Below are 26936 nucleotides of genomic sequence, written 5' to 3'. Positions count from 1 at the left end.
AGCAACAGCAGCAGCAGGCCACCTGGTTATTCATCTACCTCGATGCCATACTCCTGTTTTTGATGCTTTCAGTATCTAAAAAAAATCTAATCCTTTCTTTAATATATTCACATCTTTTCTGTATAATTTGGAGGAGAGGGGAGTATTTTGCTTGTCCAAGGATTTATATGTCCTTCCTTTGCATGTTGTGAATTTCTTATTTCCTATCTAAAACACAGGATTGTCTTAATTGGGCCAAAGAGTGCACAAGTCCTTTAAGACATCTGGCTTTTCACCCAGGATGAAAGGCTTGTGTCTGGTTATGGTAACACATGACAGATTTTGTCCAGAATTGTTAGGATCAGGCATCTTTCTCTATAGTGACAATTTTAACTTCATCTGAGTCTTACCCACCTGAATGGAGGAACAATCCCCAGATATCTGTAGGGCTGTCAGGACTGGAAGCAGATCTCCCACTCTTCAACAAGGTTCTGCATGGTAGACTGGTTGGATCAGATGGGATCCAGGGAGAACTCGCCAATTGGACACAAAATTGACTTGACAGAAGGAGACAGAGGGGTGGTAGGGGGTGGTTGTTCAGACCGGAGACCTGTGACCAGCAGTATGCCACTAGGATTGGTGCTAGTTCCACTGTTGTTTGTCATTTTTACACACAATTCGGTTAAATACATAGAAGGCATGGTTAATAAGTTTGACACCAAATTAGTGGTATAGTGGAAAGTGAAAAAGGCTAAGAGTACAACAGGAATTTGGTCAACTTGGACCAGTGGACTGAAGAATGACAGATGGAATTTAATTCAGACAAATACGAGGTGTTGCACTTTGGTAAGACAAACCAAGGCAGAACTTACACAGTTAATGGTAGGGCCTTAGGGAATGTTGTCAAACAGATAAGGATAGGATTCTTGGCAGCGTGGAGGAACAGAGGGATCTTGGTGTGCGGATACATAGATCCCTTAAAATGGCCACCCAAGTGGACAGGGTTGTTAAGAAAGCATATGGTGTTTTGGCTTTCATTAACAGGGGGATTGAGTTTAAGAGTCGTGAGATCTTGTTGCAGCTCTATAAAACTTTGGTTAGACCGCACTTGGAATACTGCGTCCAGTTCTGGGCGCCCTATTATAGGAAAGATGTGGATGCTTTGGAGAGGGTTCAGAGGAGGTTTACCAGGATGCTGCCTGGACTGGAGGGCTTATCTTATGAAGAGAGGTTGACTGAGCTTGGTCTCTTTTCATTGGAGAAAAGGAGGAGGAGAGGGGACCTAATTGAGGTATACAAGATAATGAGAGGCATAGATAGAGTTGATAGCCAGAGACTATTTCCCAGGGCAGAAATGGCTAGCACGAGGGGTCATAGTTTTAAGCTGGTTGGTGGAAAGTATAGAGGGGATGTCAGAGGCAGGTTCTTTACGCAGAGAGTTGTGAGAGCATGGAATGCGTTGCCAGCAGCAGTTGTGGAAGCAAGGTCATTGGGGTCATTTAAGAGACTGCTGGACATGTATATGGTCACAGAAATTTGAGGGTGCATACATGAGGATCAATGGTCGGCACAACATCGTGGGCTGAAGGGCCTGTTCTGTGCTGTACTGTTCTATGTTCTATGTTCTAGACATCTAGGGGTGCAGATACATTGTTCCTTGAAAGTGGCATCATAGAAAGAAACGGTGGCGATGAAGGCAAGAGTACCAAATACCTTCAGTCAGAGTGCTGAGTACAGGAGGTTGGGGGATCATGTTATAAATGTAAGGCCACGATTGGAGTACTGTGTACAATCTGATCACCTTTCTATATGAAGGATATTGTCAAACTGGAAAGGATGCAAAAAAGATTTAAGGATGTTACTGAGACTGGAAGGTTTGAGTTATAAGGAAAGGCTGGATAGTCTGGGGCTTTTTCCCTGGAGCTTTGGAAGCTGAGGGGTGACCTTATAGAGGTTTATAAAATGATGAAGGGCATAGATAAGGTGAATAGCCAAGGTCTTTACCCAAGGAAGGGGAGGTGAAAACGAGACAGATTAGAATTAGGTTAGAGGTGAAAGATTTAAAAGGGACATGACAGACAAATTTTTTTGACACTCCCCACAGAGGGTGGTGCATATACATAATGAACTGCCAGAGGAGTGGTAGAGGCAGTTACAATTACAACATGCAAAAGACATTTCGACAGGTACATGAATAGGCAAGGTTTAGTTGAAATGGGCCAAATGCAGACAAATAGGACTAGTTCAGTTCAGGAAACCTAGTCGGCATAGACAAGTTGGACCAAAGGGCCAGTTTCCATGCTGTATACCTCTATGATTCTGATTGGAGTTGATAGAGAAAATCTCTAGCAAGTGTTCATATGTCTAAAATAATTCACAAAGATTCTGAAGGAGTAAATAAGATCTGGAATGTTCCACCTTGAAGGATGGCGAAAGTTCAACCACAAATATTAATGTACAGACAACATGAGGCCAACTAAGATACAGAATTATGAACAAGCAGCATTATTGGGCATAGCTCTTAAAATGCCTTTTTCTACCATTAAGTTTCTATGACCTTAGAGTCAGAAGTTGGGATGGTCACTGTTGACTGTGCCACGTTCAGCATCACCTTGACTCCTCAGATACTGAAACAATCCATGTCCAAATACAGCAAGACCTGGGCAATATCCAGGCTTCGGCTGAAAGGTGACAAGTAACATTCATCCTACACAAATGCCAGGCAATGGCCAGCTGCTCTTAGAGACATTCCAAGAGACAGCCCTTTGACATACAAATAACATCACCATCACTGAATCCCCAATCAACTTGCTGGGGGGCTGCTATTGACCAGAAACTGAACTAGCCATATAAATGTACTGACTACAAAATCAAGTCAGAATCTAGGAATCTTGCATCAACTGTGCAAAGCCTGTCTACAGGATACAAATACTCCCCACTTACCTAATGGGAGCAGCTCCAAAAACACCCAAGAAGTTGGACACCATCCAGGACAAAGTAACCCATCTGATTAGCACCACATCCACAAACATCTACTCTCTCCACTAATGATGCTCAGCAGCAGCAGTGCACATCATTTACAAGATACACTGATGAAAAAAAAATGGGATCCTTAAACGGCACCTTCCAAACCCATGACCACTTTCATTTCTAAGGACAATCCCAACAGATACATGCAGGTTCCTCCAAAGCCACTTACCACCCTGACCTGGGAATATATTGCTGTTCATTCACTGTCTCTGGATCAAAAGCCGAGAAATCTCTCCCTAACAGCACTGTGGATCTATGCTCATGCCTTCAGCAGTTTAATCGGGCTGCTCATCACCACCTTCTCAAAGGCAACGGAAGATGGGCAATAAATGCAGGTCCAGTCAATAACACCTCCATTCTGTGAGCTAATTTTAAAATTCTATGAATTTACTTGCAAAATGAGATGCAACTTAGAATTTGATATGTCTTGTAAACACTGCATGTCATGAAACCCTGGGTGATGGACTATATGAAAAGACAGAGATCCCCAGTGGAGAGCCATCTACAAAGCGGCCCTTTCCTTTCCCACTGGGGGGATCTGGGGTGGAGAATGCTGCAGGCAGCAGTCTCACACAATCACAGATTAAGTAAATTCATTTGGTGTTAGGTCACGTGTAGTTTGCGTGGCCTGGATGAAAACTGTGAATCACGTTTAAGTTGAATGATTCCAGTCTAGCCCCTTTTTCATTTATTGAAGGGTCTGCTCCCTAGATTTTGTTTGAAATTCAGCTACATACACCTGATCTCATGCTGGGAGAGGCGGACAGGTCAGAGGATCTGCTTCTGGGTCCGAGGGTCATTGTTCCTGGCTGTCTGTCCCTCTTTTATGGTTATGTCTGCACTCCAGTGTCCCTGCAAAGGGAGTACGTGGTGCTCAACAGCACAATATAGAGGCCTTAAGAGACCAGTGGGCACCACCGGGGCTGGGATTCATCATCGCTCCAAATGATGTTTCTTTTAACTTAGTGAGTTTCCATTTGTAATTTTATATAACAGTTTAACTATTAATTTGTGGCGATTTTTATTGACAAAGCCCCAGTACAGGCTGTTAAATTATTTTTATTTGACTTTGTAAAAGAATAGAACCCATTGCACTACTTTTCTTCACTCGTGATTTTTCGAATCCCATTTGAAATATCCAGCTCACATTTCATCTTTTCTCGTCCTGAAACGTGCCTGACTAGGCTGGGAAAGACTGGGGAGGTGAATAAAATATAATCTAAATCACGAGGAAACAAATAGATTGTCCTGAAATTTCTAGCTAATCGTCTTGCAAAATGTCACTGCACTAAATAATTACAAAGAACTGGGTCAGATTAGAAATTACTCATTTAAACATTTCCAAAAATATTAAAACCGCCCATAACTTAAGAGTTAGAACGGTTTTCTCGTTTAAATCTACTACTTACAGATTGCAATTCCTAGTGGCTGCCATGTCTTTTTTTGAAACATCAGAATCATGTGACGGATCCGGGAGCTCTCCACTGCCACAACTGAACTCAATCTGCTTTCTCTTCCTGATTACAGCATTTTCGCGGTCACCGGCTCGGGAGTAACACTGGGATCCGACCGGTTTTTTTTCAGTCATTCGGAATCAGGTTGGTTTCCCTTTTCTTCCCCACCCAGTCCTCTGACTGAAATAACAAAACATACAACGACACACGTTGTTACGATATTTACAAATACCCCAATTCTTATAAGGGTAGAGAGAGGAAATGGGTTGAAATTGACCAAGAAACTGAGCAGTCGCGGCTTTGCTCTGCAGCTGTTTTGGTTCCTACTTAGTTGACTGGGGTGAAGGAGGTAGATAGGAGATGCTGGAGTCTGATTACTGATGGTGTGAATATTGAAAAATATTGGAGGTCAGCGTTTGCAGATTCTTTCTGGGCGGAGTAACGACCGTTTCGTATCCTTGAATCCGCCAAATAAATTGAAAATTTCTTGGAATTATTTATTTCGGCGTCGCTTCTTTTATATTTGGCTGTAATAACTGTTTAATATTAGGAAACTGTTTCAGATGGCTTATGATGACGCGAAGCTGCCTCCAATAAATTCAAAGTCTGAACGAGGAAACGCTGCACGTTTCATATACTGTTTCACTGCAATATTTGAGAGGGTTTAAGTGTCACTGTAACACCTGATTAGGCTCACTTAAGTGTTCTGTGAATAATTAAGTATAAACATTAAAATTTGTGGTAGTTGATTTTGAAAGTAGGCGGAAGTGAAAAACGAAGGATGTGTTTTGCACAATCGTTTCTCTAACCTGTTGGATACGCTAAAGAGTTACATCATGGATATGACGCGTAATAATGCTAAAAATATAATGCAGTGGCAGCGTAATGAAAGGAATGGGTTATGAATACAAAATGCTATCTGGTAGCTGATAGTATAGTCACACTTATTTTCAAGCAAGACCCAGGCATTTGTGTGTGCTCATGCATCAATTTCGTGAGCGGGCACTCGGTCATTTAGCGAGCCACTTGGATTTGAACACGACCTGCCAACTACATTTTGACCACGTTATTTCTGTAAATAAAGGGGTATAGTCTCTATATAAAGAGGTGTGCCATTTGGTGTGTCAAAAATATTTTATCCTTTTTTTAAAAAAGTAGAATTTGAGAAATCGAGCCAGATCATCTTAAGGTAGTATTTCTCCTGATGTCGTGTTTGAATTTGAATTACAGTTAGAATCGATATGCTGTACTGTCTGAACTAAATTATTTGTGCCTGAGATTATTTGGTTAACTTTAGTTAAATGTTAGCTCTTTTGTAAATTCATTGGCAACTTAATTGATCAAGCTAAACTTTCCTACAGATTTGCAAGAAAGTTTCCCTCTGGGACTTATTGAGAGATGAATAGGGTTTTAGTGGTGCTGTTCTGTTTTAAACTCTGATGTTGGTAGATGGAGAAGGCAGAAGGGTGGTGTTTAAATTTAGTAACATTGAAAGCTCAGCCTTGAACGTTGCCATTTAATAGGAGTCATTGCTGTAAATTTTCTTCTTGGGATGTGGCAGTTCTGGTAAGGCCTGCATCTGTTACACATCCCCAAGTTACCACGCAATGAGTAGCTTACTAGGCCAAGTCTGAGTCATCCACATTGCTGTTGATCTGGAGTCAAATGTAGACCAGGCTAGTTATGGTCAGCAGATTTCCTTAAAGGAGTTGCTGAGCCAGAGTTTTCTGTGGCAATGATGCTAACTTTATGGTCCATTATTGAGACTAACTTTGTATTCCAGATTTAAATACCTTTGCAGAATTTGAACAAATGGCAGAGGACATTTACCTGAGGCCACGAATTACTAGTTGAATCAGGAAATTACCACTAGGCCAGCACCTCACTTCCAACTAATACCTGTGTGAAGAGAATGAGCAGAGATAATGGGAACTGCAGATGCTGGAGAATCTGAGATAACAAAGTGTGGAGCTGGATGAACACAGCAGGCCAAGCAGCATCTCAGGAGCACAAAAGTTGGTGTTTTGGGCCTAGACCCTTCATCAGAAAAAGGGGATGGGGAGAGGGAACTGGAATAAATAGGGAGAGAGGGGGAGGCAGACTGAAGATGGATAAAGGAGAAGACAGGTGGAGACGAGAGTATAGGTGGGGAGGTAGGGAGGGGATAGGTCCGTCCGGGGAGGACGGACAAGTCAAGGAGGCTGGATGAGGTTAGTAGGTGGGAAATGGAGGTGCGGCTTGAGGTGGGAGGAGGTGATAGGTGAGAGGAAGAACGGGTTAGGGAGGTGGGGACGAGCTGGGCTGGTTTTGGGATGCAGTGGGGGAAGGGGAGAAACGCAGGAAGTGCTACACTTGCCCCCACACCTCCTCTCTCGCCCCCATCCCAGGCCCCAAGATGACTTTCCATATTAAGCAGATGTTCACCTGCACATCTGCCAATGTAGTATACTGTATCCACTGTACCCGGTGTGGCTTCATCTACATTGGGGAAACCAAGTGGAGACTTGGGGACTGTTTTGCAGAATACCTCCGCTCGGTTCGCAGTAAATAACTGCACCTCCCAGTCGCGAACCATTTTAACTCCCCCTCCCACTCCTTAGACGACATCCTGGGCTTCCTGCAGTGCCACAATGATGTCACTCAAAGGTTGCAGGAACAGCAACTCATATTCCACTTGGGAACCCTGCAGCCCAATGGTATCAATGTGGAATTCACAAGCTTCAAAATCTCCCTTTCCCCCACTGCATCCCAAAACCAGCCCAGCTCGTCCCCACCTCCCTAACCTGTTCTTCCTCTCACCTATCCCCTCTTCCCACCTCAAGCCGCACCTCCATTTCCCACCTACTAACCTCATCCCGCCTCCTTGACCTGTCCATCCTCCCCGGACTGACCTATCCCCTCCCCACCTATACTCTCCACCTGTCTTCTCCTCTGTCCATCTTTGGTCTGCCTCCCCCTCTCTCCCTATTTATTTCAGAACCCTCTCCCCACCCCCCTCTCTGATGAAGGGTCTAGGCCCGAAACATCAGCTTTTGTGCTCCTGAGATGCTGCTTGGCCTGCTGTGTTCATCCAGCTTCACACTTTGTTATCTTGAAAAGAATGAGCAGATTTCACTCTGAGCACTTAATGTTCGTTGAAAGTGCTAAACTCTAATGTTAGACACAGGGGAATGGCTGTGCAGGGAGTTCTCACAATGTATATGGAAAGGGCCTCCATGGATCCTTAGTAAGTGCAACAGCAGTGCATTTGGTGTTCAATTTCAAATAACATTAAAAATAGCAACACTAATGGATAAGGTGAAAAAATTGCTTATGGAATACTGACATGCATGAGAGGAGTGTTAAATAAACATTAAAATCCCTCATGGGTGAACACTCTCTCGCGTGTATGTATGTGTAAGGCAATAGTTGGACGGTGCGTGCTTTTCTGCTGTCAACTATAAGAAGGTTCTTGAGGCAATAGAAAAAGTATAATGCTAACTTAGTGGGAAGTGATCTAGTATCAGGCATTACAAATAAAACAAACTTAGAAGTAGGTTTTGTTTTCATCAAACCAGAGAAAATGAAAAACTGATGTTTGATTTTTTTTTTCATGGGATGTAGGCGTTATCGCTGGTCTTGCAGTGTGTAATTCCTTTGAGAAGGTGGTGGTGAGTCAGCAATTCAAACTTTTGATGAAGGTACATCCAAAATATTATTAGAACTCCTAGGATACTGATCAAACAATGATGAGGGAATCAGTTGGTGTGTCATATGGAAGGGTACATGCAGTTGTTTATGTTCTTTATTAGGTGTTTAGAATGGAAATTAGACATCACTGTCTAGGCCAGCATCTATTGCTCATGATGAGATTCTTGAACTACTGCCATGTGTAGGTGTAGGCACAGCCGTGTAACTTGGAAAGGAAGCTGCAGGATCTTGAACCAGTGACATTGGAGGATCGGTGATATAATTCCGATTGTGATGTTGTGTGGTTTGGAGGGAAGTTTGCTGGTGGAGGTGTTCTCATGCATAAGCAGCTGTCTATCATGTGGTAGATTACAGATGTCAAAGGGGCTGCCCAAGGAACTTAGAGTTGCTAGATTGTGTATTGTAGGTGTTACACACTACTGGCATTTTTTTGTTGAAGAGATTAAATATTATAGGTGGTGAATAGGGTATCAAGCAAGTGGTTGCTTTGTCCTGGAAGTGTCAAGCATCTTGAATGCTTTTGGAGCTGTACTCATCTAGACAAGCTGAGAGTATTCCATCACATTCCTGACTTATACCATGAACAGGCTTTGGGGAATCAGGAGATGAGTTACTTAGCATAGAATTCCCAGCAACTGACCTGTTGTCATAGCCACAGCTTTCATACTGCTAGTCTAGTTCCATTTCTGGCCAATGGTAACTTCTAAGATGTTTATGGTTGGGCCTTGAAACTTAACCTGAGGAATTGAATTTTTTGTTTTTGTTTTTGTTTTTGTTTTGCAAAAGAATATGCTGAAGAATTCTTATAGTAAAGGCTGAGATGATTGGCCTTTAATGACCACAACTATTTCCTTTTGTACTAGGTATGACTCTGACCAGCAGAGAGTTCCCTGCCCACCCCCTCACCCTGATTCCAATTGACTCCAATTTGCTGCCATTCTCCATCAAATGCTGCCTTAATACCAAAGTTAGACTCAAAATCACCTCTGGAGTTGAGCTCTCTTGTCCATGTTTGGACCAAGGCTGTGATATTAAGTCAGGAGCTGAGTGGCAGTGGTGGAACCAAAATTGGGCTTCCGTGTGGAGATAATTGCTGAGCAAGTGCTGCTTGATAGCAATGTCATTAGGCCTCTATCACTCTTTTGAAAGTATAAGGCAATAATTGGCTGGTTTGGGGTTATTGTAGTTATGTTGAAACAGCTTGGCTAGGAATGCAGCTTGACATGGAGCACATGTTTTCAATACTGTTGCTGGAATGTTGTCAGAGTGCATAGCTTTTGCATTATCCAGTATACCCATCTGTTTCTTGACATCGCATAGAGTGAATCAAATTGGTTGAAGAATGTCATCTGTGATGCTGTGGACCTCAGGACTAGACCTAGATGAATTATCCATTCGGCACTTCCGGTGAAAGATGAAGCGAAATACTTCAGCCTTATCTTTTAAACTAATGCACTTGGATCTCCCATAATTGATTGTGGAGGTATCCATGGAGACCCATCCTCCAGTGAGTTTTATTTTCCACTGTCACTTGCAACTGATTGTGGCAAAAATGAAGAACTCAGATCTTAGACCCTTCCCTTGTGAGATTGTTTAGCTCTGTCTGTCACATGTTGATTCCACTGTTTGGCATGCAAGCAGTCCTATGTTGTAGCTTCATTGGGTTGATACCTCATATTTAAGCATGCCCTCCTGTGCTCTTCAATGAACGTGAGCTGATATCCTGTCTTAGTGGTAATGATTGAGTTGGAGAAAATATTGACCCATGAATTTTAGTTAGTAGAGGCTATATGTTTTGGACATGCTGTTGAATAATTGTTTGAGATGGTGCAATGCTCCAGTGGAGGGAATAAATGCTTAAAGTTATGGGATATGTTGCTTATGCTGCACTGAAGTCATACCAAACCAGTTCTAGATTGTGCAAACCTTCTTAAGTGTTGTTGGTGCTGTACTCAAATAGCTAGTATTGCTTCACACCTAATTTGTGCCTTGTAGATAGATTTATGGTGACAGAGCTGGGTCACTCACCAAAGAGTAATCCGGCATTTTGAGCTGCCCTTTTAACCATAGGAGATATCCAAGTTGTTAACAGTGGGAAATTTGGTGGTAGTGTTGTTGAATATTGAGGAGAGGTTGTTAGACTTTCTCCTGTTCCAGATAACCATTGACTGTTACTTGTTACTAGCCTAGGTAGGGAGGTAAGGCTGCATTACTTGAGAAAATACAAGGAGAATTAAATACTGTGAAATTTTTGGCAAAGATTCCCAGTCCTTACCTTTTATAATGGAGAAAAGATAATTGAGAAAGCAAATGAGTATGATTACATCTCTGAACTACCTTGAGAGACGCCTACGAGGTTTTCAGGCTGACATTGTTGGCTTAAAAACCTACAACCATCTCCTTTTGCGTGGTCCCAGTGCGTGGGCTTTCATTTGCAGTTGTCACCAAAAGTTCCAAATGCAATGTTTACTGTTTGGTGTCAGGGTGAAGAACACAAGTAGAAAGGAAGAAACCCAACCAAAAATCATGGTACATACTTCACATAATGAGATTCAGATGCATCTGAGGTCTTACCACGAGGATTTAAGAAGGAAACAAAGCTTTGAAGTTGATCTCTGGATTGATTTCAATGTCATGTTTTGGACAGGTTAAGGACAGTAAGATTTATCAATTGGATGTGGGAATGTGGAGCTGGGACTGGAGGGAAGAGTTCATAGTTCAATGGTATGCAAAGTTTGTAAACAGTCATGTTTTGAATTGTGACACTGTTGTTTTGTAGAAAGCAGAAATAGAACAGTGGTGCAATTGAAATGAATATGAACATAAAGCACATTGCCAAATTGGGAATTTTACCAAAGACTGCTTTCTAGAACAGTATGTTTCTCATCTAATAATGAATGAAGCATTGCTTGAGCTAATTCTGTTGCACAAAATGGAGCAAGGAAGATTTAATATAATTTAAAAATAATGACCATGCCATTGAAAATATTCAGCAAATGAAAAAAAAATTGTGAAATGCAAAAACTAAAGTGCACATTCAAAAGCATAGCTCTGGATTTTTTTTAGATCGGGAAATGAAACAAAAAGGGGTTGTACCACAAATGAACTGGGCAAATGGCTAGACATTAGTAGAAAGATTTTATGAAATGCACCATGTATAAAGTAGTGCAATAACAGGCAATTAAAGGAAGTTGAGTCATTTGGAGGTGAAGGGGAGAGTCTGCCTTGTAATATGAACATACTATGGAGAATATACTTTCTTGTTTATAAATGGTATAACTAAGAATCTGGAGAGGAGAATCTGGAACAATTGTTAGAAATAAATTTCAAAAAGGAACTGTTTCTTTTCAAAAAATGTGCCTGTGTTGAATGGGCCATGATAATATATGCTGAATGATTTTTAAGATTTGTTCTTGGGTTGTGACCAATGCTGGTAAATTAATATCTACTGCCTGTGGCAAGTTGCTCCCAGAGCATCAAGTCGTCCATGCAGAATGAGTCACATTTTAGGTCAAGACATGTTTTTTGTGGTGGGATGCTGTCTCTGAAAGACATTAATGAATTAACTCTGCACATTTCATATCCAATTTTCTCTTTCTGGTACAATATACCAGTTTTATTAAATTCAGTTTCACATCTTGCCAAAGTCCAAATTGACCTGAGGTTTATTATGCATCATAACTGTGTTGAAAAGGAGTCAAACAGGAAAGAACAGAAGTTCTAATCACAATTTTCAATCTTTCTTGAATATTGTACATGGGACCACTGACTAATCTCACTTGCATGAAAATGCCTAGAACCCAATAATTTGAGATCACAATTATAAACATTTTATTAACAAAAGTAATGCACTTAAATCGTGGAATTTCAGAAAGCACTGAATAATCACATTAAAAATTCAGGTGCGTGAAGTAAAAGGAAATGTACATCATGGATCAAGAGTTGTTTGGACACAAAACGAAGAAAATACAAAGATATGTACAACTGTGTAAATATATAATATACAACTTCAAAACCTGCTGATAAGAGTTTAATCTCACGGTGAAGACGGCTTGAAAGGATGTTTTCCAAATAAGCAGTTTAGTACTTTAGGAAGACAGGTGATTTTAACAGGGCTAAGGGTTTGACCATGAACATACAGGTAAATAAAGCTGTTTAAAAAGATGAGCCATATTTTACATCTTGGTGAATAGAGTACAAGTGTAAAATAAATAATAGATTTGTATAAAACATTGGGGTTAAATCACTGTTAAGGATTATGTGCGCAGTTTTGGTGTTCCCTTAGGAAATACTTCAACGTACAATACAAATTCAATGAGATGTTGTCAGACTATAAGAGACGCCTTGTAATAAGGGACTGCTTTCGAGTGGACAAAGAAGGCTAACAGGAAATTTTAAGGTTTACTTTTTTAATTTTGATGGACTGAATTGGGAAGAAGGCAAAAAAATCTCTGGTTTGAGAGTCACTGCCAAGGTGCTCGTAATCCGAAACTCTCACTCCAAAATAGATTCAGAAAAGTTCTTGGAATAGGAAATGTTTCACTGCATAATATTGTAGTGGCACTGACATTTAATAACATTTCCAGTGGTGGAACTGAAATAGGAGTTATGTTAAACCTGTCTGGAACCTTTATTTTCATTCGCACATGATGTACTATGGCAGTCTAGTCTCCATTATAAACAGAATATAAAGGTACCATGGAAACTAGAAATATGGTTCAGTAGATTGATACAGCATGCCAAAGATACTCTACTAATTACGAGATAACGAAGTGTGGAGCTGGATGAACACAGCAGGCCAAGCAGCATCTTAGGGGCACAAAATCTTTTGTGCTGCTAAGATGCTGCTTGGCCTGCTGTGTTCATTCAGCTCCACACTTTGTTATCTCGGATTATGCAGCATCTGCAGTTCCCATTATTTTACCAATTACGGTCAAGCTTGGATTGAGAAAAGCGACGATGAAAGTGAGTGACTTGATGGGGTTCTCAATAATAACAAAATGGTTGACACAGAGAAAACATTCCCACTTGTGGGCAAGATCAGAAGTAGATGTCATTAGCATAACAATTACATGAATAAATTCCCCAAAATTCTTTACTCCGAGGTAAGGATTTGGAACAATTGAAGTGAATAATATTGATGCCTTTTAGGTAACGCAAAACAATCGCATGAGAGAGAAAGGAATCAGAGGATTGTTGATTGTGTTATATGATTGATTGTTATATTTTGCATCTTAGACCATAAGACATAGGAGCAGACTTAGGACATTCAGGCCATTGAGTCTGCTTCACCATTAAATTGTGGCTGATATGTTTCTCAACCCCTTTCTCCTGGCTTCTTCCGGTAACGCTTGATCCTCTCACTAATCAAGAATCTATCTATCTCTGTGTTAAATACACTCAATTTTATCCTCAAACAATTATGCAAATATTTTAAGGCAGAACAGAATACAAGGCAAAGGGAGAGCAGATCAATGGGAGCAGTTTTATAATTTGTGGACAATTGGTATCTCAGACATAATAAGCAGAATAGCCACCTTGTGCTGTACATTAGCACTAGTATTTTTCTGAATCTTTATACTAGTTCACCAAGCGACCACTCACCCTGTTGATTTTGTGGGTCAAGGAGTTTGGCCTCCAGTAGAAGGCCTTGAGTAATGAGTAGATTCACATAGAATTTACCACCCAGTTTTGTTTGTGTCATGATATTGTTCTTAATTATTCAAGTCCTGCTGTACTTGCACTTATAATTATTATTCACCTAATTATAATGCAGGAAAATGGCTGGAAATTAGGGGAGTGCACAGTGGGAACTGGGTATCCTTGTGCACCAGTAACTGAAAGTAAACATGCCAGTGCAGCAGGCAGTGAAGAAGGCAAATGGTATGTTGACCTTCATTGCGAAAGGTTTTGAGTACAGGAGCAGGGATGGGTTGTTGCAGTGCTACAGGGCCCTGGTGAAGCCACACCTAGAATATTGTGTGCAGTTTTGATCTCCTTTTCTGAGGAAGGATGCTCCTGCTCTCAAGGGAGTGTAACAAAGGTTTAACAGGCTAATTCCAGGGATGGCGGGTCTGACATATGAGGAGGGATTGATTAGGTTAGGGTTGTTTGCATGAGAGATCAGACGAATGATGGGGGGTTTCCTATAGAGACTTCGAAAATTCCAACAGGACTGGATAGGGTAGGGGAGCTTGTTCCCAGTAGAACTAGGGGTCACACTATGAGGATTTGGTGTAGACAATTTAGGATGGAGATGAGGAGACATTTCTTCACCCAAAGAGTGGTGAGCTTGTGGAATTCAATACATTGAATTAATTTGAGAGGCAGCTAGATATAGCACATGGGGCAAATAGGATCAAAGGTTATGGGGTGAAAACATGATTTAGGCTATTGAGTCGGACGTTCGACCATGATCGTGATGAATGGCAGAGCAGGCTTGAAGGGTCAAATGGCCCCCTCCTGTTACTATCTTCTATGTTTCTAAATACTCAGCATATTGCCAACATCTGTGGAGAGAAAAGAGTTAACATGTCAGATCAATTCCCCTTAGGGGAACTGTTTTAGTGCTCTCTACGTTTGCTGTCCATTTCAATGTGAATTAGACTCTCATAGCCTGGTTTCTGTCATGTGCCTACACTTGTATTGCCAAAGCTAGTTGAACACCTACACCAACAATTGAGATAAAATGTACCCTTTATTTTAAAGTATTACATACTAGCTAGGCTTCAAGCAAATAAATGAATCACAATTATTTGCAGCTTTGGTATGATATTTTGAATAACATTTTAACAAAATGTTTATTTAATAGTGTAGATTGACAGTCTTGATACTTATCTTAAATGACCAAGCTTAATTGCAAAATTCTAACTTGCACACAGGGTTTTGCTTGAAATTTCACATCATAAATCTTTCATTTGACAGCTGATCACTGCTCTGTATCCTGTTTCTTTGCATATAGGTTCCGATTGCTAGCCAAATCGGATGTTCTGTCGTGATAGATTTGTTCCATTTTGTCTATGACATTGAGTTTGTATTCCAGTGTAAACCCACCTGTTTAAATACTTTTCAGTGTATTGAAGAGATTAAGTTACAACCAAGGCAGCAAAGAGCTGAAGATTATTCAGTTACTAATTAATTGTTTATGGTCTTATTAAGAAGATTGGTCATGTCTTCAGAGCCCTATGTTTAACCTTGTGTAGATGTTATACTTGTTTCCTGTTACAATTATAACAAGCGTTGTGTTGTACTTTGGCCTGACAGCTGCAGTTTCAGAATGGAGGTGGACCTCAGTGGTATTTCCAGGGCAGCCATGCCTGTTCTCTCTGCACCTGCTGTAGAAGTGAAATCTCTGGGTAAAACAGAGCCTGAGAAGCCTCGCAGTTCCAGCACGCCATGCTCTCCAGTAAAGCAGATTGTGCCTAGCTATCAGATTCTTCACATGGACACCAACTACTTGGTTGGCTTTACTACCGGAGGTGAGCTTTTAAAATTGGCTCAAAGGTGGTCGGGCAATGAGCCAGGTGCAGCAGAAACTTTGCCCAGTCAACATACTAAGCAACATGATGTGGGATTGTCTAGAAGTTCTGGCATCTACAGAACAAAGAATCGATATTATCAACCATATGAGATCCCAGCTGCAAATGGTAGAAGACGACGGCGAATGCCTAGTTCGGGGGAACAAACCATCAAGTCACTGTCTTTTGAATCCAGCAAATGTCTACGTGGACCTTTGCCAGTTTGCCTCATCAAAGGAAAGAGGGCCCCGTCAAAATCCTTGGATTACCTAAATCTAGATAAAATGAATATTAAGGAACCAGCAGACACAGAGGTACTGCAGTACCAGTTACAACATCTCACACTTCGAGGGGAACGTGTGTTCAGCAGAAATAAAACTTGAAAAGAAAATTAATGGCTTTATTCAAGATACACAGAGAACAACACTGGGCTTTTGGAAGTCAGTGTGATACTTGCCCGAATTTCATTGTGACTGAGGGGAGTGGATGAACTAGACAACTTGACAGGAGATAGTTGACTTCCTTGATGGAATATTGATTCTATACAAATTGTACCAGGCCACAAAATCAGTTCTCCTTCTGATAGGATTATTATGGGTTAGATAGTGTCTGTGGAATATGTTACATCCCAGAAAGATTAGAAACAATGTACTTCAACATTACTGGTAAATGGCTGAAATGGTCACCTTTTGTTAGGACTGGGGTAATATGAATTAGTTGAAAAAATTGCTAACTATTATTTTGTAGCAATAATCTATTGTGAAAAGTCATCTTCAGTTTAACCTTTTCTACAGTTTGTTATTTAGATTTGAAGTTATAACTGCATAAGCATCTATTATTGGAAGGCAGTTGAAATTGGATCTAAATAAATTAACAGCTGCTTAGGTCCTATCTAATAATAAAGGTTAATTTGAAATGGCTTTTTTTGCAGTTATATGAAGGTTCAATTTATTGTCTGCAGCTTAAACTGATAAATATCTGATCTGTATTAGGAGGCAACTACTTGCAGAGTAGTAGTTTTGCTGTCCATTTGCACTGGTACGTTAACAGGAACTGGAGTTTTGAGGAAGGGTCACTAGACCCGAAACATTAACTCTGATTTCTTTCCACAGATGCTGCCAGACCTGCAGAGGTTTTCCAGCAATTTCTGTTTTTGGAGCTGTTGTTTGACTGGAAATGTTTTCAGCACAAAAGTAATGAACTTCTAGCTTGATAAATGATAAACTCCATTACAGCCAGCCTTTTAACCCATCCCTATGTTATTCTAGTTCTTTGTGAGCTTGTTACTTTTCCACCTTAGAAGAAGACAAACTGCATAAGTTGGTTTGAAAACAGGGAACTCTCACAGTTCTTTCTCAAATGATTAGTTCGGTCCTGCATCCATGTGAATCAACAATTAAAGTCATGAGATGCAACTTAAAAATTAAATGGCCTCCTTTTTGTAATATTTTAGTAGGAATTTCATAAAACTTTTCTCCTTATTTGCTTTGCCCAACTCAAGCAACTTAATAAAGTGCTGAACACAGTATAGAATTTCTCAGTGTCCTTTTGATACTAATTTACAATGCTACAGCAAGCTTTTGAATATGTGAAAAATATCCATAGAGCTGAAGATTTTAATTTAACTCTTTCCAACTTAGTCATGTCACAATTTTCCATTATTCCTCAATGTATAGAGCACTTAAGTGTTGGTTCTGTTGCTTACTAAACTGACGCTGATCTATTTGCAACTTATGCCTGATCTATCTTCAGGACTACACAGGTGCCTAAGCTTTAAAAGCCTGCTTATGTTGAATTTGGTTGGGAATTTACAAAATGAATGAGGTGAGAGGGAGGTTTTCTACATTTGCTAGAAACCGGTCAGCAACCCTCTAGAAGCTACTGATATAATTTTAGAAATTAGATTCAGATTGTATTCTTAGACATAGGATAATGTTACACAATTAACTCAGTGGGATTAATTGACCCCTTCAATTTTCCAATCTGATCTTGTGTTTTGGGAAAATGGAGTTTAGAAGATTCCTGAACTGAAATTACATTAATATAACTTTGCAATCCTTTCATTGTTCTTCAGTTTTGCTTTTGAAATCTGAAGACAGATTGAAACTTGGTCAATAGTCCGTTAAATATTAGAGATTTATCATTTGTCTGTTATCCAGAGATTACATTGTTCAGCCAATTTTGCAGAAGTCTGACTTTCTTCTGTCAGCTTTTTTGCCAAAACACAGCGTTTTTTTCAAGCGATAATGGGAAACTCTCTGATGAAGGGTCTAGGCCCGAAACGTCAGCTTTTGTGCTCCTGAGATGCTGCTGGGCCTGCTGTGTTCATCCAGCCTCACATTTTATTATCTTTTTTTTTCAAGCTACCTGGTACAAAATTGCTGGTCTGCAGTGAAGTAGCATTAAGATATAATGATGGCCACTGGAAGGTGAAATACACCATATATTAGATGATTGATTAAACCATTTTGCACTCTTTCTTTAATATTTTGACTCCAGTGCTGTCTTCTAGAGTGCTAGATGTGGTTCTCTGAAACACAGGGTTGGCATAACAAGAGCTTATGGTAGAAACATCTGACCTGCTTTTGCGTCCTAATAAAATGTCTCCAGTTTTGTTGGGGGGAGGGTGGGTGCAATTTATTAGGATGTCTGCCCTCACAGCAAATAGTGTGGCTAAAAATGGAAAAACCAGTTCTAATCTATTATTTAATGTTCTTTTTTTAATTAGATTTACAGCAGCTAGTGTCATAATAAAATTCAGTGAAATGGATGATTAAAACAAGTAATGGAAATTAAATATAGTCAGCAAATACGGACATTTTCAAGTTTCAGTTCTGAATTTTTATGTAATTCTAATAACCTGAAATGTTAATCTCATTCTGTGTTCTATTGTATTTTGGCATTTGTTGTTCTGAAGCAGGAATTGTTCTGAAACTGAGAGGCCCCTAGTCATATGATGATAGAATTCCTTTTCTAGTTTGTATCTAATTTAAATAAAGCAATATGAGGAGATCAGTATAACTTATTTTCTGTTTCCAGGCCCTTGTCCCACATGTGAGAATATTACTTATGTGCAGACACAACTTTGAGTTATTCTGTGACAGGAATGATATTTTTCTTTGTGTATAGAATAATTTATATTGAGTTCTGTAATTACTGGCAATATGACAAAATAAGGAAGAATTTGTGGACAAATACTATGGCATTAAAAATAAATACATTGCCTCTGTGATGGAAATGTCTGCTCAAATGTAGCATTAGCACAACAAAGTTGACTTTCTCAAAACACCTCTTAACTTTACAAAAGTGTCAGGTTGTGTTCTGTCCTGTGGAGAGCATGTCACAGTTTTTAATGTTTTATGAAAGCAGGTAATTGCTTTATTTTCCTGTATGATTGAAAACCTTAATAATGGACAGTCAAAATTCAAATAGTTTTGCTTTTAAATGAGCTATTTGGAATCCATTCCTAACCATTATGATCTGCATGTTTTCTGACATCTTGTATTGAGGTGGACCAAAAATTTAATCTGCATCGTGACTTAAGCTTAGGCCCTACTATCTCCTAAAATAATAGTCTTGAATAGCTTTTAATATTCAGTGACAAAACAATATTAAACAAATGTTCAGTGTTGGTACTGAATGTAAGTACCTGTATCAAATAAGTACTTGCATTCAAAGTTGCTGTAATTATCCTAAAATTGATTTCCAGAACTTGCTTGTAAGATATTAATTGAAGGCTTTTCTATGCTACTGAAGCCATTCAGTTGAAGAATGAGACACTGTTACATTGCAGCAGCTGGTGATAAATTTAGAAGTCTGAAACAGCTACTGTAATTTTTTTTTAAACACAAAACTGTGACTCATAACTCAATTGCAAGTCTGAGATGTCAGCTTCCCCCAGTACCAGCATAAAGATATATGTACAACCAGATTCTATTGGTGTTGATTTTAAAAAAGAATTTGGATCATCCGTTTTAAATGGAGGTCACTAATATAATAGGATCACAAATGCCACACTAAGTGTGCTTGATCAAACATGTCACATTGCAAGTCATAACAATAACAAAAGGAACACCAGCTACATGAAACTTGAGCAATGTTTAGAACACTGTGGCATTGAGCTGAATAACTAGTTTCATGAGGAGTTGAATTAGTAATCATGATGCCTGAATTGTCCAACTTCCAATAGATATTACTACTTGTATTATCAATGTGACTTAAGCTGCCTTGGGGAATACTTTGACCACAGAGTGAGACAAGATCCATTTGGGCAGCTAGTAATGTTACTAAATACTTTTGAGTTGTCCAATCTTGAAAGCCTCTTTCAGGGGAGTTATAAACGTTTATAGTTGAACTCAAATTAAGTAGGATTTAATGGCAATGTCAGGACAGGTGTTAGATTGCTCAGGACATTCTACTCAGAGTTTAATAACATATTTATAATTCACTATATGAACTTGGAATGATTATGGACATTTTCCTTGAATGCATTTGAATGATTGCTTAAGTATAAAACTGTAACATTGCGGTGATGTGTCAGTCACATGTTTCTTAATAAAATTAGACAATGTTTGCTCTTTGATTTCTGAATATTCTTGACAGATAAACTTACAGTTTTTGAAACTTTCTTAAAACAAACCTTTGCAAAAAGAAAGCTGAAATGTTAAATTTTAGGTGGAGAAAAAAGGGATATCTTTACACATATAAAGTTTAATGTTCTTTTTGTCCTAATCTGAATCATGACCTGCTTTTAATTTTCTGTAGCCTATTGGATCTCAGTTAAGCTATAATGCATATTTCTAGCTTTGCATTTGACAGATGCCTTTGAGATGATTGACCACATGCCTTGCTGCAATGAAAGATTCAATCACACTGTGGGCCTTTGTTTGTGTTTGCCAAATATGCCAAAAATTAAACCTTTAAAAGTGTCTTTTGGAAGGAGAGAGTCACTACTGTTTGCAAATATAACTGTTTTGCATCTTCTCCACTCCTCCCTCAACATTCTATTTGTAGTTTTGTTTTGATTCGAATAACGCACATTGAATCTTCTATTTTTGCTCCTGACCCATGTCGATATTTTGATTATGCTTTAACAAAGTAGGAAATAAATTAATATGCAGTAAATTCAAATTTGCACACTACCAAAAATATTTTTAATCTGCCTCTGGAAATTTTGTTTCTGTTAATTCAATAAACTACCGTATAGAAATACACTGAAAAATAATCCTGTCCTCCAATTTACTTTTGCTTATTACTTACTGCCTGTGTGTGTTTGTAAGTGTATAGCGGGAAATTGATCCCCTAAAGGCAGCATTTGCATCACAATCTGGTCACAGAGTTTTGTGGAAACGAGCTTCACTACCAAGCATACAACACAATGGTACAATTTAAGAATATCTCTTGCTTTAACTCTAATTGCACATTTCACTCCAAACTCTGCACTGGATTATATATATTGCTTATCACATCTGGATAGATATGGGTTTATTTGAAGTTACCCTTTTATAGAAAAGTCTGGAACTTTCTCTACATCCTCTGTGATACATTTATGAATAAAGACTCAGCAAAGAATTCCATCTGAACTGACTGCTGGCTATATAGAGAAATTGCACCATTTTGACTACAATTGTTCTTATTCCACTCGTGCTTGATTGTTAATACATTCATGTTAGCATCAGTTCTGATTTATAATAATGACACTGTCCTTCAATGCAATTGAACCTGTAATCATAGATACTCATTATTCCAGGAAGGGTTTGGATACTTATTGTGTTTTTAAATATATAATTTTGTATTGAGTTTAATATATTGTATATGGTCTTTTAGCACATTATAGATTAACTAAATAATATAACCCTGCATATAATTAACAATAAAGGTAATTTCCAAAATAAGTTGAGCCTATCTTGTGTCATCTTTTGGTCAGTTGTCGCAGGGATTATGATGTGGAGTGAGTGATGCTTGATGAGCAAATAAAAAGTTTGAGATGTTTTCACAGAAGATTCACATGACTCCTATGTAATGCAGTATATATGGTACCCAAAGTATGCAGTGCTGAATGGAAAAACTTGATATTGAAAGTAAGGTAATCTATGTGCTTTTAAATACAGATGAGACAATGGGTGTAAGTAATTATCCAGAGCATCTATTTGGCGAGGGTTGGGGGAAGGGGAGAAAGCAAAACATTAACTGCAAATAATTTAGTTTACGGACTATTTTGGGAGGTTCTCTTAAATAACAAATCACATTTTGCTGCTCAGTTTGGAATCCAACTGGTGGATATCTAATTAATGTAAAGTATATTGAATTGAAGATATCAAAATTCTTTCATCATGAGCAACATCTTGAAAATCATAACCAACTTTCACTGTCACAGGTATTAGAACAAAAAAATTTGAAAACTCAAAAGGTCAGGGGAGAAGACAGAGTTTTTAAGTTATTTTCTTTTTGCAGAGTTCCAGCCTATACATTACTTTTTTATTTGTTTTACCCTATCACAAATTATTCAAGTTCATCAATCTCAAGGGTCGGGTGGGGTGGTGAAGAGAAACAACCTTAAATTCAAGCTTTGCAAGATTTCTTGCTAAATAACAATTTAATTGAACAAAGTTCCATAATATTAATCATACTTTACAACCCATACCACTTCGCTCCCAGTAGTAGTATTCAACAAGCACCAAGAACAAAGTGTGGAGCTGGATGAACACAGCAGGCCAAGCAGCATCTCAGGAGCACAAAAGCTGACGTTTCGGGCCTAGACCCTTCAATGCAAATTGTTTCACTAAACCTCAAGTAAGTGAATTTTATGTAATTAGAGCCAAATTCAATTCTAGAAGCAAGCTTCTGTTTTCTTGTTTCTAAGAAGGGTCTAGGCCCGAAACGTCAGCCTTTGTGCTCCTGAGATGCTGCTTGGCCTGCTGTGTTCATCCAGCTCCACACTTTGTTATCATGGATTCTCCAGCATCTGCAGTTCCCATTATCTCTGAACATAAATTAAGTGCTCGTTTATCTAATTGCTGTGGGGCCCAGCCGTGTAAATTTTGGCTGCCTTTTTGCCTGCACAAGATCAACTTCCTTCTGCACTTGGAAGCATCCTGAGGAATTGAAAAGCTATTTTAAAAGGGTTTATCTTTATTCCTGGTCTTTGAATAGCAGATACATAATATTGGACTGTGTGAGTCAGGAATAAAATACAAATTAGGTTAACAAATCTGTGATTAAAAATAAATGCAACAGATATTAATTTTATTTGCAAAGTGTTTAACTTTTATCTCATGCATTTTATTATTTTATACAATACTTTGCTAACTGTTGATATTACTGAACTTGTATCAGCTACTTTAAAAGTGTATACATTAAAGTTTCATCTGACCACCATGGAGCTCTAACTTCCAGCTCATTTAGCTCGATAAGGCTGGCAACTGATTGGCATGATACACCTGAGAATCTTCAAAGTCCCGTCTTAGAAACAAGAAAACAGAAGCTTGCTTCTAGAATTGAATTTGGCTTTGATTACATTAAACCTCAAGTAAGTAAACTTTGTGAAACAATTTGCATATATTAACAATCTCTTCACCTTTAGATTTATTCAGGCCAAACTAAAAAGCCTGTCTTAGCTGGTTTCCACTTGCTTTGCAATCTCAAGCATATTTGCATTTGAAAAGCACACTGTTCCTAAGTGTATTTCCAGTCACGCATGAGGAATGTGCGTTCTGTGCCAAGTTTGGAGAATCTAAGCTACAATTGGAACAAATTTTAGTAACCAGACTAACGTACATAAGAAAACCATTTTTATTATACAATATAAGATATAATGATTAAAGAAGATTAATCTCCTTAATAGATTAACCAGATCCATCCTTGTTATTTTGGTTAAATGTTTGTCATTACTGGACTTGATTTATCCAACATCCCTCACTACTGGCATTCCACCTTCCTCCTTGCCTATTAATTACAGCCTAAATATCCTATTTGATCATAAATTGAACTTCAGACCCTACATTCTCTTGGCTTCAAAGATGGCCCCTTCCCCCTTGGTGACATCCTGCCTACAGTCATAATTTAGCCCATCTATCGTTGAAACCCTCATCTGTGCATTAATTGCCCAATAAACAATTGTTAAAATGCTGTCCTTTTTACTCCATAGCCTTCATATGATTCAAAAACTGTTCTGTACCTATTTAAGACTCTGTTTACCATTATCCATGTGTATTTCTACAATCTGTTTTCATCATATTCCTATCAATGCTCAAATTCTAAATTTCCATTTTTCTCCTGACCGTATTGCCATAGCTTCCCTTTTTTCCTATACTGTTTTAGTTTTTAAATGCTTTATGATCTTTACATCCTGTGACTCATTTTGTTTAATCCACTATATCATCATGAAATATTCATTTATGCCTTTGTTACATGCAAAATGAATTATTAATATTGACCTTTTGTATTTTAACCACCCAGATTCCATATGCTGCATTTCCTTTAGTTGCCACTCCATCTCCCTTCCCACTTCTGGCAGACTTTGCTCCACAACCAGCACACTCCCTGCAACCTGCCCTTTTGTACTTTGACTCAATGCACTTTCAGTAAAACTTCAGAACTCGATAACATAACAGAAATGTAAATAACTAGGTGTAGAGCTGGATGAACACAGCAGGCCAAGCAGCATCTTAGGAGCAGGAAAGCTGATGTTTTGGGCCCAGACCCTTTACCAGAAAATGTAAATATATTGTTCAAGTAAAACCTGAATAAATTTGCTTGATAATGATCAATAAACCTCCAGTTATTGCCTCAAGACCTAGATCCTTTGCTGTGAGCATTACGACAGATAAAGACTGCTTAATACACTTGGTTGTCCCTTTGGTAAGAAATAAGAACTGGACCCCAATTCAGCTCTGAAATTCTAAAATGTATAATATCTTAGAATTCACTTGAAGTCCTCAGCTATCACGCTGACTTTGTGGCACTCCTTAGGCATCTTGCTTGTTTTTTCTTTGCCTTTTGCTGTAATAAGTCAATTTTCTGTCAACATCTATAACGGCAGCACTAACTAAATGAGGCATGAGCTGCTAAAATAGTCCTGATAATGAAAGTTTTAATAGGAATAGTCCAAAGATGGTTCTTGAAGACTGGTATTGTGACTATTCCTTTTAGCTTTCTCATTCTTTGCCATTTTAAACTGTATTTGTATCTTTAGTTATCTTACAATAAAAGCATTGCCAGCTGTGTGGAATTCTGTATCTGAGTGGACTGGATTTAAGTTGTACTCGGATATTGTGTGTGTCAGATTTGTAGATTTTGCATGCCGGTCAGCTGACTACGTCTGTTTACTATGGTCAGTTTACAATGGGGTGTCTTTAATTTTTTGTGAGCGGGCTTTTTTTAGTCTAAGGAAGTTTAAATTTGAACTGTCCTTGACTTGGGAATGAAGTATAACACAACACAAAGCCAAATGAAATGGATTTTGCTACCAACAATTTTTAATAATGGTCAGTTTAATTTCAGTGGTAGGGAAGCTGCTGAAACAACTTTTCACTGGGACAAAGGTGGGTTGATTTGAAAGAACCAGAAAGGCTTTCTAAAGGGAAAGCCATGTTTTACTAACTTGGTGGATTTTTTTTGTCGTTTTGATGAGGTAACAGGGTCAATCAGGGTAATGAAGTTGATGTGGGGGGAGGCGGGGTACTGTTATGATCTCAGCTGATGATATTGCTAAACAAGTCAGATCTCAAACAGGAATCTGGCGAGATGGACCATGTTTCATTTTGTTTTGGCTTTCGTGAAGTCGTATCTCACTGAAATACTGCAGACTTTGGTTTAACAATAAAGAGAAATTTATTAACAAAAGAAATTAAGATGAAATAGAATGAACCAAACCAACCGTGTATGATACAAATTCAGATATTTTTAAAAAGAAAACACAGTAGAAGTATAATTCCAAGGTATTCCTTCATAAATTGAAAAGCAACAAAACTGCTTTTGTATGGTATCCAAAATGCACTCAAGGTACAGTACCCAAAAAACCATTCCTTTCACACCTATACCAAAGTCACTGCATCTCACACCTTGTGTTTAAGTCGTATGTGATTTCAACATTTAGACTGGAACTGTAGGGAGCTTCTTCCTGGAGCTATTGTACACGTAGCTTGAAGCAACCGAAAATGTCTTGGACTAACACCAACTCTTCTGTCCAAGTTAACCAAGTTCACTATATATCCTTCACTTCTCGGCAGCACTGTCTGTTTGCCATTGTATTCCAAGGACTTCACATGTTTTCCTCAAGTTTATGAAAAGTTCTAGTAATCTCCAAAAAACCTTGAAGCTCCATTATTCACCTCACTGAGTCACAAAACAATCTGATAAGCAAAAATCTATTACTTATTGTATACAATATTGCATTCACTCAAAATCCAGGCCTCAAAAATTGTTTTTAAACAGTCACTATAACTACAGAAATTCATACAAGTTAAATGGTTAAATTTTGACACAGAAAACCCACAGGTTCATAACTCAAAATCCAGAAATGCAAGCTTATGTTAAATTGTTTTCTATATTCCAGAGGCATTCAATACTGTCCTATACAGCAGACTTGTGTAAAGTTACAGCTTAAGGAAGAATAGGGTCAGTATCAACATGTAAACAAATGTTGTTCAGAGATATGATGGAGAAAACAGTGGCCAATGGGTTTCTTTTGGGCAGGAGAGAGGTTTATAGTGAATTCCCCAGGAGTCAGTATTGGGACTCTTGCTTTTTTTGATTATATATTAAAGATCCTGAACTTGATGTGCAGAAGACAATTGCAAAGTTTGCAGATGGCTTGAAACTTGGAACCATTAAGGAAGACAGTGTAGAAGTTCAAAAGGACATCAACAAGTTGGTGGGGTAGACAGGTCACAGATGAAGTTCAATGCAGATAAGTGAAAAGTGATGCATTGTGGTAGGAAGAACATGGACAGATAGTATAAATTAAAAGAGTGCTTGAGCTGAGGTGCCAAGTATGTATGTTAAAGGTGGCAGAACAACGTGGAGAGCAGTTAATAAAGAATTCAGCATCCTGAGCTTTATTAACTGCTCTCCACATTGTTCTGCTACCTTTAACATACATAAATTCAGCATCCTGAGCTTTATTAATAGGGGCGGCACAGTGGCTCAGTGGTTAGCACTGCAGCCTCACAGCGCCAGGGACCCGGGTTTGATTCCCGCCTCAGGCGACTGTCTGTGTGGAGTTTGCACATTCTCCCTGTGTCTGCATGGGTTTCCTCCGGGTGCT

The 26936-nt window shown here is 38.9% G+C and overlaps 2 protein-coding genes across 2 annotated transcripts in view; both read left to right on the top strand.

Moving 5' to 3' along the window:
• Positions 1–15448, top strand: part of ppip5k2 (diphosphoinositol pentakisphosphate kinase 2) — a 249152-nt gene extending 233704 nt beyond the window's left edge. The window contains exons 32-33 of the mRNA XM_059644714.1: positions 4537–4607; positions 15417–15448. Of these exons, the coding sequence (XP_059500697.1) occupies positions 4537–4565 (29 nt within the window). The 3' untranslated portion in view covers positions 4566–4607; positions 15417–15448. The remainder of the gene's footprint in view (positions 1–4536; positions 4608–15416) is intronic.
• Positions 1–18680, top strand: part of macir (macrophage immunometabolism regulator) — a 46910-nt gene extending 28230 nt beyond the window's left edge. The window contains exon 2 of the mRNA XM_048527844.2: positions 15417–18680. Within this exon, the coding sequence (XP_048383801.1) occupies positions 15417–16053 (637 nt within the window). The 3' untranslated portion in view covers positions 16054–18680. The remainder of the gene's footprint in view (positions 1–15416) is intronic.
• Positions 18681–26936: the final 8256 nt, after the last annotated feature.

This window comes from Stegostoma tigrinum, chromosome 3, assembly GCF_030684315.1.
Source record: "Stegostoma tigrinum isolate sSteTig4 chromosome 3, sSteTig4.hap1, whole genome shotgun sequence".
In the NCBI taxonomy this organism is placed as follows: domain Eukaryota; kingdom Metazoa; phylum Chordata; class Chondrichthyes; order Orectolobiformes; family Stegostomatidae; genus Stegostoma; species Stegostoma tigrinum.
Note: the sequence above shows the minus strand (reverse complement) of the source record. Positions and strands in the feature narration are given on the sequence as shown.